The 13,113-nt window shown below is 33.5% G+C and overlaps 1 protein-coding gene across 2 annotated transcripts in view; it reads left to right on the forward strand.

Moving 5' to 3' along the window:
* Positions 1–13,113, forward strand: part of DACH1 (dachshund family transcription factor 1) — a 446,358-nt gene that overhangs the window by 392,428 nt on the left and 40,817 nt on the right. For both annotated transcript variants that reach the window (XM_053563860.1, XM_053563861.1), the window contains 2 exons: positions 3,030–3,181; positions 11,704–11,851. In XM_053563860.1, the coding sequence (XP_053419835.1) occupies positions 3,030–3,181; positions 11,704–11,851 (300 nt within the window). The remainder of the gene's footprint in view (positions 1–3,029; positions 3,182–11,703; positions 11,852–13,113) is intronic.

Genomic DNA, 13,113 nt, shown 5'->3' on the forward strand with positions numbered 1-13,113 from the left:
TGTTTTTAGAAATAATGTGTCAGGAATTAGGCACAGTTGTATTTAACACACTACAGAAGTATGTAGGAATTCCTTGAGCAATTCTTATAACTTTTACATAAGTTTAAAATTATTTTTTAAAAATATTTTTTTGAAAAAATTAGGAATAAAACAGATTTCATTGTCAAATGCTAAAATAATTTGAAAATCGTGGCATTAAGCTCAAAAAATATGGACAGATATGTCAAGTAAGTCATTTTGTGAATGTGGGTTTCTTCACCATGTACTTTTTGAAGTCATCAAAAACCATGTTGTGGAAAGACTGAAAAACCAGTCTTCCACCTTGTCTGGCCTCTCAAACTTTTGCTTTAATCTTCCTAGTACATTTAGGATATTAAAGGTCATTTTTATTTCAAAAGGAAAGAACCATGTTCCCAATTTTACAGTCTTTGTAGGAATAATTAATGAGGCTTTCTGTGATGTTAATTGCCATAAGATGACAATTTTTTCTCTGATAATATGGTCTTGCGGCCCCAAAGGAATATTTTGTTTGTTTGTTTGATCTTGATTAGTTTGTCTTTTTTTTCTTTCCATAATGTGTATTGATCTTAAAAATGATCCTGTATTCATTTATTAAGCACTCATTCTGTCCTAAATCTGATTATTTCTCACCCATGTATTAAGTTAAAGTGTCTATTATAGTATCTCCACTGTGTAAAATGATAAATTTATGAATCCAATTAGTTTGTAACAAATATTAATCTATTCTTATATAGCTGGAAGTAGAAGGACCATTGAAAGAAATGTATGTTTGCATGTACACACAAACACACATATTTACAGAGAAATTTTAACTCTACACTGGAATAAATGGAGTATCTAAAGAAGTAATGAAATTAGGCAAAATATTTTACTAACTATACGAATTAGCTATTAAACAATTGAGATAACTCAGTCTAATCTACTTGAGCTTCCAGAAGCCATTCTTGTGTTTCCAGCATTCTGTCTAGCACATTTTTTGTATTAAGTAAATATTGGCTATAGAAACATATGCGTCATGAATGATTTAATTCACACAATAGCCAAATATAGTCAGTTGGACTAAAGTTAAACCAAGTAATCATGGGGATGATGGAACTTGTAACCAAATGTGTGTGTATGTGTATACATACATATGATTCTTTATTTTCTTGGACAGTTTTTAATAATTGGGGCATCATAGATTTTAAAGCTGAAAGCAACCTCAGGTGTTCATCTGGTTCCATGCCTTTCTCCAAGAGACAAGCAATTATTATCCCCATGATCTATTGAGCCACATTTTCTTTAGCATGTGACAGCTAAGGTGATGCTGATCAAAAAATATTGCTCTCCATTCTTAAACAATTTCACATGCACAGAGATGTTTAACAAGTGCCTTTTCACAGCTATTATGAGAAAACACTCGCAGCCTTGGTTTAGAGGGGTAATTTATGATACCTAAGTAAATGGTGTCCAAGATCACCTTGCTTACATTAGCCATGCTGTCGTTCTACCCCTATAAGGCAGCCTTTTCTTTTACCCCGGTGATAAGTGTGTTAAAAAAAAAAAAACCACTGTGAATCTCACTTTAGTTGCTGACTCTTGTTTCTTCTTCTCGTACCTGCTGCTGCCTGAGATCATCTGTCTCAGCAAGTTAGCAGAGGCGGGAGTCGAAGGAGAAATTGCAGAGGAGTGAGTGAGTGAGTGTGCTTAATAGGAGGTCTGTGCCTGTTCCTCTCCTCCCCAACCTTCCTTCCCTTTTGGTTCATTAACTGGAAATAGAGAGAGGTGAGGGAGATGGATTTAACTTGTACTGACATTCGTGAGGGACAGGGAAGTGTGGCAGCTTCTATAATATTTCTGCCCCAGAGAGAGGTAATTGGAAAACGTGTTGTGTGGTTAGGTGTTGTAATGAAAAATAAAAGAATGATGGGGGAGAACAGTGAAATCAAATTATAAGCGTAAGGCAAGTGGGCTGAAGTTTTTAGCCACTTACAAAATTGAGAGATACTATCAGGACTGTGCAAATACATTGTTCTGATTAATTTTCCTGGGGTGAAATATGAAAATATTTATAAAATGGAGAATCCTGCCATGAATAAAATTTTCTCTGTGGTTATAATAAACGAAAATAAGCCATAACTTGTATCTGTCTTAAATGAAACTGTAAAATGGTTAAAATGCTATAGAATTGAATGAAAAGATTTTAGCGTGAGAGTAAAAAGTATCTGTATTTGGGCCTTACTCTAAATTGCTTAAAATGTTGAACACTATTCAGGAAAAAATAGACTCATTTATCTCAGAGGTTTTTAATTTGATTTTCTAAATATTGTTATAGAAGTCGTATTTTATCATTCAGTCTTTAGACTCCCTTTTTATGTATAAAGGCTATGGTTTTTCAATATGGAGGTGAAAGATTTTCAAGGAGAAAAGTCGTAGATGGTTAGCTTTAATGAAAATGAACAATTTCATTATAATTCAGAAAAAAATACATTTCAATTCCAGTTTTTCATTTTAGATGTGAAATGAAAGATTTTAACGGTACATTATTTTGTAAATTCCATATTAATATATTTGAACAAATCATCAATGTGTAGGAGAGGTTAATTGAGAAGGAAACATCATAATAAACAAAGCCTTTCTACTCTATGAAGCTTTAAAAATATTCTATTGTCAATCCAAAGAGAACAAACTAAAATGAGATAATTGGGAAGGTGCCCATAAAGTCAGCCTGAATATATTATCACAACTATATATGAGATAATATTTGTTTTAAGAAGATTCTATGGCACTGTAAACTCAGTCTCATTAGAGACTGCATTTAAAAGGCTTATAAAGTTACTCGTTAATGTTATCTTCTTGTATCTCCACAGCTTTTTCATTAAAGAAAATTCAGCAGAAAGCATTTTCTCCTGATAGCAGGAACCAATTTGCAATAAATGTTCTGGAAACCACTAGGGAAGCCATTACTGAGGTCTAATAAAAACAGACAAGCGTAACTTGTTCTATATTTTTGTTTCAATCACATACAGATGAGACCCCGCTTTCTACACCAACTGCAAGAGACAGCCTTGACAAACTTTCTCTAACTGGGCATGGACAACCACTACCTCCAGGTTTTCCATCTCCATTTCTGTTTCCTGATGGATTGTCTTCCATAGAGACCCTTCTGACTAACATACAGGTAGGCCTTTTTGTAATCTGAAAGAAAAGAAACGTGGGGAACCCAGCAGTAGATTTTTTCCCCCAAATTCATAATATTCCAACTTAATCCATTTATTAAATCAACAGACTAGGGTATTAAACTTTTTCAAGCAATTCAGATTTTAAACTTGCTACACTAATCAAACTGGTTTAGACTATGTATATTAAGCTGTAAGAAAAACTATGAACAAAATGGCATGGCATTTGAAAATTATTCTGCCTGAACAGTCTCTTGACTGCCGATTAATGGGAGGAATTTAGCTGTTTAAGTTTGTCTGATTGACCAAAGCACAACATGCTAATTCTAATAAATATCTTCCAGAGAGGAAATGATTGTTTAGTCCTTTAAAATATGTCTAATATAGAATAAAGAATCCTTTTCTTTTATAAATGTTTGTTTCAATTAATACGGTTTCATCAAAGAATAGACTTCAAAAAGCCCTTCCAAACTTTCTGTGGATTCCCTATGTGGTCTTCAGGATGTATATTTTATGAACAGTACATTATGAATCAAAAATACTTGCAGTTAACAATAACATAGCACATGGAGCCAAGATAATAAGAGTGTTTGGGATAGAAGAAAGCAGAATTTTCTTGCCCACACATGAACTGGTCATGTGGGCCCCAGATGGAGAGTTTTGTTATCAAGTTCTCCTTATGTGAAGTAACTTCCAAGTGGTAGGCACGGGCTTACCGATGATTTTTTAAAAAAATTTTTACTCTAACACTCCATCCTCAGTGACATTTTTCTGTACACATATCCTATCTTATTAAACTTTCTCCCAGTGGAAATGTAATTAATTTTATTTACCTCTTCAAGGACATAACAGAGGCCTTTAATGTAACGTATTTTCTCATCTATAAATATGGCATTTTCAATACTAATGTAATTAGAGTCTCCAAAACTGTATTCAACTTTAAGGTTTAAGGTTTTTTTTTTTTTTTTTTTTGGTTTTTGGCCGGGGCTAGGTTTGAACCTGCCACCTCCGGCATATGAGACCGGCGCCCTACTCCTTGAGCCACAGGCGCTGCCCAAGGTTTAAGGTTTTATATCTCAGTAATTGAAATAAATCAGCAACCTAGCCTCCGTTTAATCATGGCAAATAGTTGATCATATTTTGGACTAAACATAAGTTTTGTTTCCCTTAATTTTTACCTTCATCTTTTCTAAGAGGTAGAGCTTTTAGTGAATTTTCTCTTGTCAAATGCTTTCAGAAACTATTTGGTAATAGCTCTGAATTTAAGTTCTAAAAAGTAAGGGAGCAAATCATCTTCTTTTGTATGCAGCTCCTTATGAAGCAAAGAAAAATCTCTTTAACTAGGCTAGTGAGAATTTAGTTTCAATTTCCGCAGAGAAAACATCCCTGAAATTCATTGGTGCAAACCGCCATGCTGATCTGAACAGTGGGCTGTACAGAGGGGCTCTTAGCTCGTGTGTGACCGCAACGTGTAAAAGTCAGATACTGTCACTTTAGGAGTATTCATCCAAACACTTGAGCCAGAAACATTATCCACATCACCTCAAAGTGTAATTATTCTTACCAAATAAATAAATAAATAAATCTTTGGTTTTAAAATGTACAGGTTTTAGACAAATACTTTATTTACTGAAAATGGCTCTGGATTTATATGCTGCCCTTTCCAACCATATGCTTTGAAGACATATTTTGGCAGAGTTAATGATAGGATGATAGTCAAGATCAACTAAATTATATTTAGTCTCAAATTATAGGGATCTGGGTCTGATAAAGTTAGAATGCCTATAAAATGAATGCTTTGTTATAACAAATTAAGCTTGTCTACTTCAATCTTACATGTATGTATGTTCAGATATAGACGCAATTATATATTTATACGCATATATTTAATGTATATGTATATGCATGCACAAATGTGAACATAAGTAAATAAAGATTAACATCTTAGTTCTGTGTACAAATACACACACACATTTATTCATGATCGCTAATGATTTCACATCATTTTCTAAAAGGTTGTAGATGCTAACTTTTCTATTATTGCCACATTTATTGGGTTATCATAATATCTTAGGAATGATATGGAATATTGAAATAATCATGGCCTTGGATTATTAGGCATCCAGTTTAAAAATGTGTTTGCTGTTCAAACTCTAATTCGGATCATTACATTCTGCCTACCTCAATTTCCTCTGCAGTTGCAATTATATAAAATGGGGTTCTCTGCCTCTGTCAAAATGGTAAAATGCTTTTGTGAAGTTAAGTATAAAGCCATATTTCCTTTGAAGATATATTATGTTTTATTAAAATCATTGACTCAAAAACGCATTTAAAGTAATGTGTTTAAAGTGTTATTCTCCTAATAAATCAATAATTTAATGTCATGATACTCTGTGATTCAACAATTCCAAATTTCTTAAATTGTAGTGATCACTGTATATGTCCCCTCCATGACATCATCTAAATTAAATTTTATAAATATTATTTTTGGTGCTTTAAAAGAAAACCTGCAGATAAATACTGTATTCACATAAAAAAATTTATTTTTATATTTAAATTTTAAATTTATAAAATTTACATATACATTAAAAACTGGGCACCAGATTTTTGTTAACCACTTGAGCTATACTGCTTTCTTGAACTTCGAGTGTTGTAGAACTTAAAAGTGATAAATACATTTCAGTATTTGATATTTACATTACATACAGTAAGTGATAATTTCACTTTAGTGAGTCATATGCATAAACTTAAATTTTTGCTTTTAGAACTTTTTAAATTTATTTTACATGGAACTTTATTGTTTGTTGTTTTTTTTTAATGTGGCAGTATTTCTTATGGCTTCTTTACTCAAACATGTCCATGGATAACTCGCTGTGAAATTTTATGTGAGACTAAAATATTAGCATCAATTGCTTAAATGTACCACCTTTGAACATTGGATATTACTTGAATAATTTTTTTTTTGAGACAGAGTCTGAAGCTGTTGGCCTTGGGTAGAGTGCCATAGCATCATAGCTCACAGCAACCTCCAACTGTGGGGTCAAGTGATCCTCTTGCCTCAATTTTCCTATTTTTGGTAGAGATGGGGGGGTCTCACTTTTTTCTCAGGCTGGTTTGGAATTCGTGAGCTCAAGCAATCCACCCCCCTCAGCCTCTCAGAGTGATAGGATTACAAGAGTGAGCCACCGCGCCCCCACCTGAATATCTTGAAGGAAAACTCTACCACTATCCTCCATCTGAGTTTTTATGCTGTAAATTACAAGTAGACTGATTATAATACACAGGATTGTAAGGAAATTATTTACTTTGTTTATGTACCTTATTACAGACAGAAGTTTAAAAACAGCTTATAAGTATTAAAATAAGAATGGTTAAGTAAGTAAAAAGTGGAAATGTATAGTAAAGTTAGAGAATATAACTTTAGTTAGGGATTATTATACATCTGAATATATTTGCCATCAGGGATACGTGATAGGAGTTTGGTTACTACAATTTGGCTAGACAGAGGAATTCAACAAACAAGGAAGCCTTAAAAGTGATATTAAAAATGGCAGTCCCACACTGCTTCACCACAGTGTAATAAATGGGCATAATACATCCATACTTATTTAGGAAATATTCTCCGCTTCTGTATGTGAAGAAAGAAGTTAAAGAAAAAACTGTAAGACTCAGATACGATCGTGTGTCCCCTTCTGAGAAAGGTGTGGTTAAGCCGTTTTGTCACTTCATAGCCTGTTGCTACCCGGCTACAAACCTGTTACTACACTAAGTACTGTAGGCAGTTGTAACGTAGTGGTAAGTATTTGTGTATCTAAGCATGTGAATCACAGAAAGGGTACGGTAAAACATATTTTATAGGACCACCATTCGCGCATTTCGTTAAGTACCGAAACATCATATGTAGCACAGGACTGCTCCAATCATCCCTCTTCAACTCTTTACATTTCAGTCTCATGGCCAATAATTTCACTTTATTGTTTGTAAATTTTAAAGAAACTAATAGTTTGCTCACTTACATCATTAACACTTGATTTTAATTATTTTGATATAAGACAAAAGTAATAGGAGAAAACTTTTCAAAACCCCAACAAATGAAGACATTGACTTCAAAATCTCGGAAGGCTGTCATATGTATCTGTCTGTATAGATCTTACATTATGTTTTTCTTTTTAATCTTAATTATGTATTTTGAGTCTTCTCTACTTTTTTCATTATCAGTTTATGAAAGGAAATCCTAAAAATTATAAAAAAGCTATTATTGTAATGAAGAGACTACTAATAATATCCTTAAAACCTCAACTATACACTATATTTATTAATCTATATCAGATGCAATAACAGTGATAGTAAAATGCTTAGTGAACAATCCTAATGTGTCTGTATCTATGCTAATTATATACAATACTGCATTGATTCATATTTATGACAACATACAGTAGATTTCATTGTTATCCTCATTTTACATAGGAGAATAAGAGGCAGATAGAGTTACACAGTGGTGGAGGAATCTGGAGTTAAATTCACATAGGCTGATCTCAGAGCCATGTCGTTTTATGGCCACCCATGATCATTTGAATCACATGATGGCTTTATGCCCGAGAGAACTCTGTGATAGGAAGTCTGTTATATACGGACATCAGCAAACAAAATCCATAACATTAAGCTGGGTATAGATGTCTTATTCTGTTGCAAGAGCTTGTGTGAAAATGTGTCAGTTTATGCTGTACTTTTTTTTTTTTAATCTACAGAAGTTTCTTGTTCTAAGGAATGTTGTTTCTTTTCATCCTTAAATGAGACTGAAGGAAAATTAAAAGAATTTTTAAAAAATGATTGAATGTGTGGGGCGTTCTGATCTAAGCTTAATCAACAGTCAATTTGGGATTTTCAATAAGTCACCAGATCCTTCTGGACCTCAGTTTTATCTTTTTTTTGTAGTTTTTTGTTTGGCCAGGGCTGGATTTGAGCCCTCCACCTCTGGCATATGGAGCCCGCACCCTACTCCTTTGAGCCATAGGCGCCACCCTGGTTTTATCATTTTTTTAAATGTTTGTTTAGAATAGTGATTCAGGAGATTCTCTTCACTAGGGGATCTTACTCTCTTTAGAAGAAACACATTCTTGAACACAAAGTTTAAGTTTCAGTCACACTTCAAGTACCTACTATTGTCTAATCCAGGAATAAATTTTTATAAAATTCAAACATGGGTCAAGTAAGCTTTTCCTCTCAGATATACCCGCTTATTGGTCTGGCTGGGCGTGAGCTATCACGCCTGTAATCCTAGCACTCCGGGAGGCCAAAGTGGGAAGATCTCTCATCTCTTGAGCTGCGGAGTTTGAGAGCAGCCGGAGGAAGAGTGAGACTCATTCTCTACTAAAAATAGAAAAATTAGCCAGGTGTTTTGGAGGGCACCTGGTAGTCCCAGCTACTTGTGAGGCTGAGCCAAAAGATCAATTGAACCAAGGAGAGGGAAGGTAACGCCGTGGCTCTCTAACCTGGGCAACAGGGTGAGATGCTGTGTAAAAAGGGAAGGGCAGAAGGAAAGAAGGGAGGCAGAAAGGAGAAATATTTCTTTCTTACCATTTCTTGAAATTCTCTTACATAAGCAGATATTTATACTTTCTAAGCTATATAAATAGTAGAAACATTGCTAGATCTATTACAGTACCTTTTTTCCATTAAAAAAAACAAACATTTTTTTCATCTGAAAAAAAAGAATGACAAAAATGACCTAATTTACAAAGTAGATCATTTTAGGAAATAAAAACTTTTGTCTTTTATATGACATCATGTTTCATTTACAGAAAAGAAATTTGAGGTCAATCAATTCTTGTCTCTTAACCATTGCTCTGCCATAGATCAAGCTTAAAATGTCTTTCTTGAGAATTGTCATTATCCAACTTCACTATCCTGAAATACGACCTTTCCTTGGAGAAAAATTCACATGCTGAACCCTCTATTCCTTACTGTAATTCATATTGTCGCCAAGCATTTTGCTGGATACTGCATGGCCGAGTGGGAACCGGAGTTTACTGTGACCTTTTGCACGTTCTCTACCTGGAAAATTTACAGAAATAACACAAATCTGAAAGTACTATTATCACTGATGGTCAAAATGATGTCCTAATGATTTGTAGATGTTGTGAACACTACTTCCTATTGCTTTCCCCAGCCCTCTGCTGCATAGAAATTTAATCGGTTTTCTGTATTTCGTGAAGCAGAGCTGTCACTTGCATATGTTTTCAGTTTGGCTCTAGAACAGATTCTTGTTCACGCTGGACTCCTACTGATGTGCACTGATTTAAAGTCTAAAAATTAAATTTAATTTTATATAGCTTATAAGTAGTCCCTAGAGAGTACTGGATCCTAAAAGCTAATATTTTTCAGACATAATCAGCAGGAAAAGGTAATGTATTACCATTCTCCACATTAGCAGCTACTGTAACAAAAGGAAACAGTAAACATAAATGCTCTCAGCAACTTCATTCTTTACAGTGAATATTAATATAAAATTACACAAATTAGAGTTGTGGTTTAACATTATTCAACATGTTTATTCATAATGATTGTTTCAGATTTAAAGAACACCAAAATATTGTGTTTTGTCAGCCAAGGACAATAATAGTTTAATAGTAATTTATTTTAAACAGCTACTGATAATACAGCCAATCAACACATTAAGTGATGCCAACATTGGCATCTTGCTAAATAATCTCTAGACATTGCACAGAGAGTACATCTTTCAAAGATAAGTCAACAAGAGCAATCAGAGCAGAAAATTAGAATTTGGTATCTTAGAATTAAAATACAGCTAAACTAAAGTTTTAATTGGGGTGATCTAAAAGGGCACTTGATGTAATGATCTCTTTCATTTGTTACTAATTGTTTGTTCCTGATGAAGAAGACGCTTATGCAGAAATGTTACTGAATTGAGTTAAGATGGCAGTTTCCTTAGCAGCTATGTTTTATTGTTAAACAACAAAAGAGTAGGGAGGGGCAAACTGCCACGTACAAATTCTACTTTGTATTGCTTCATGTCATAAGAATTATACCAGGAAATTCAGGGTCAGGTACACGTATAACAAATATGAAATAATTTATATGTGCTTGATAGAAGATAAAAATAGCTATGACAATGCTATAGGCCACATTGGTGGACTAACGTAAGACTATATCTTCATTGCACTCACAAGTCAAGCTGGAGTTGAAATTCCAAATTCAAAATGCACCATGTTTCTTGCCTGGAAGTTCCATCCTCCAGTAGATCTACAAATGACATCACCTTCCATCTCATCTATAATTTCAATTGAAAATTTCAATCTCTGATAATCACACACCAAGGCATTTCGTATTGCTGAACTGAAGAGAATAGAAGTTACATCTCCAATTTTTGCTAGTAACTTTGGTCTAAAGTATCTTATGAGAAAAAATATACAGAATGCTTTTTATATGTTTAGCTTATGTTCATAATCTCATTCTTGACAATCTCTACTGTTGAATTTTTTAAAAGCACACAGTAAGTCAAATCTTATGTGTATGTGTATAAGTATACACCTTCTTAATCAGTTGTATGAACAAATACATGTTGTTTTCACCATATGCTCTTTTTCAATTATTATGGTGTCAAATAGTTTTCTAAAAGTTATTCTCCATTTACTGCAACTATCTGGAATGACTTTTTAAAAAATAATGCACTCCTAAGCCACCAAGTTTTCTTTCCCTTAGTATACGCTAGGCACTCTGTAGTTTCTGCTCCGGGGACACAGTGCTGCAGAGAAAATGTCCTGCCTCAGAGGACTTTCATTTCAGTGACAGCAATGCAACATAAATCAGTAAACAAATAAATATACAGCAATAGTCCCTCACGATAAATGCTATGAAGAATTTTAAGAGAAGAGTAACACAATACATCTAAAAAGCTATTCCAGAAAGGATGGTAAGAGAAAGCCTGTCTTGAATGGTGACTTTGAGCAAAAGTGGAATGAAATAAGAATATGAGCCATGGAAAGATCTAGAGGAAAAGCACTCAGGAGGGAACAGGAGAGACGAGACCTTGGGGAAAAAAACAAACGGATTCACTGAGCAAGCAAAAGAAGACCACTGTGGCTAGTGTAATCTTGGTAGGGAGTAGGAGAATGAATTCCAAACAGAAAGGTGAGTACCACCAAGATTATGGGAGGTTGCATAATCCATGCGAGATGTACTTACAGGAGAATGTCAGCCTAATTTTCTTTTCAGTTATTTTTTAGGCACACTTATGTGCTGCCCTTGTTTAGCTTTGAATCTAGATGTTCCAATTAAAAGCAGTTGGACCTGCATGCCATAAATATTTGTCTTCCTAAAGTAGTTTAATTAGAATGAGAAGTTTGGTGCTTTAGTGTGGCATTTGGCCTACTGTGTGCAGAGGGAATATGTAAGAATTAAGTAATTTGACAAGTGGGTTATTCTCTTTTAAAATGTTTTTAAATAGTGAATGGAGTATGCTTTGTACCAAAATATTATCGTTCTGAATACCTTCTTTGTACAGGGACTCTTGAAAGTTGCCATAGATAATGCCAGAGCTCAAGAAAAACAGGTCCAACTGGAAAAAACAGAGCTAAAGATGGATTTTTTAAGGGAAAGAGAACTAAGGGAAACACTTGAGAAGCAGTTGGCTATGGAGCAAAAGAATAGAGGTATTTCCAAATAAGTTTAATACTTTATGTAAAATATTGAACATAATGATATTTTGTTTGTTGATTCACTTTGCAACTATGAGTTTTTGTTTTGTTTTTGTCAATTTACCTGTAGCAAAACTTCAGAGTAGAATTTGAATCCTGGGCTGATTATATTTCTTAATCTTCAAAGTATATGTTTTCTATTTCTATCTGACAGAATTTTAAATATATCCATTATATTATTAACTATATAATTTTTATTACTCCTAGACATTAACAAAATTATATCCTTTAAGATAAGAATGAGTTCTGATGACAACCCTGAGAAGTTTTATGTTCATTCACAATTGCCCTTTGAAAAACTTAAGATATAAAGTTATAAAGCAAAAACAGCAAATACTTATATTCAAGCCAAACAGGTTTAGTAAGATATTTGACAACTGAAATCTAAGACTGATGAATATCTTTAAAAATGACCAAAGTTAAGTATTTGTATAGTTTTCTTTCCAAATGTCTCATTTTTATCTAACAAGGTCAAGTGCACAGAGTAGAACAGACAATGAATTATTACTGGGTAAAAATATGATATTATTGATCTGGGAACTGCTTCTTTTAACACACTGTACAGTACATGTATAGATAATTTTGAAGGTCCTTCATATTTGTACTTTTTTTGTATGATTTTGAACAACATCTTTATAACCAACTTCTCTTTGACTCAACTATAAGATTTTTCTAAATATTCTAGAAAGTGGGTGGGACTTCCTTTATCAAATTTAGTAAGTATCTGTTATAAATATTCTCTTTTTTATATATTTGATATGGTTATTTAAAAAACAGTTTCTTTTCTTACTTTTAAAACCAGCAGCATTTACCAGGTTGTTTTATTATTTATTATGCAGCAACAGCTAGTGAATTCATAGGATGAGGTCAGTTTGGGGACCTGTCACCCCAGATGGATATCACATTCCTAAATTATGTGACTTTACATAGATTTAGGTATAAAAATACTCAAACAAGATAAACATTGATGATGAATGTATTCCACATGAAAAGGAGTTTGGTTAAAAAGTTCAACCCATCAAGCCATCTTCCATGAGGTATCCATGTCTTGATTTTGTTCTTACTTGGTTTTGTTGAGCCTTTTTTAAAAGACTTAAAGGCAAACTCTTGACAAAGTAAGAGCTCTTGATCAGTCTCTCTGATTAATTGAAAGGCCTTCAGAATTTTGTTGGTTAAAACCTGTTGGGAGGATTTACATTTTTGTTTTATTCCTTTAA

This window comes from Nycticebus coucang, chromosome 15 (genome assembly GCF_027406575.1).
Source record: "Nycticebus coucang isolate mNycCou1 chromosome 15, mNycCou1.pri, whole genome shotgun sequence".
NCBI classification, from domain to species: domain Eukaryota; kingdom Metazoa; phylum Chordata; class Mammalia; order Primates; family Lorisidae; genus Nycticebus; species Nycticebus coucang.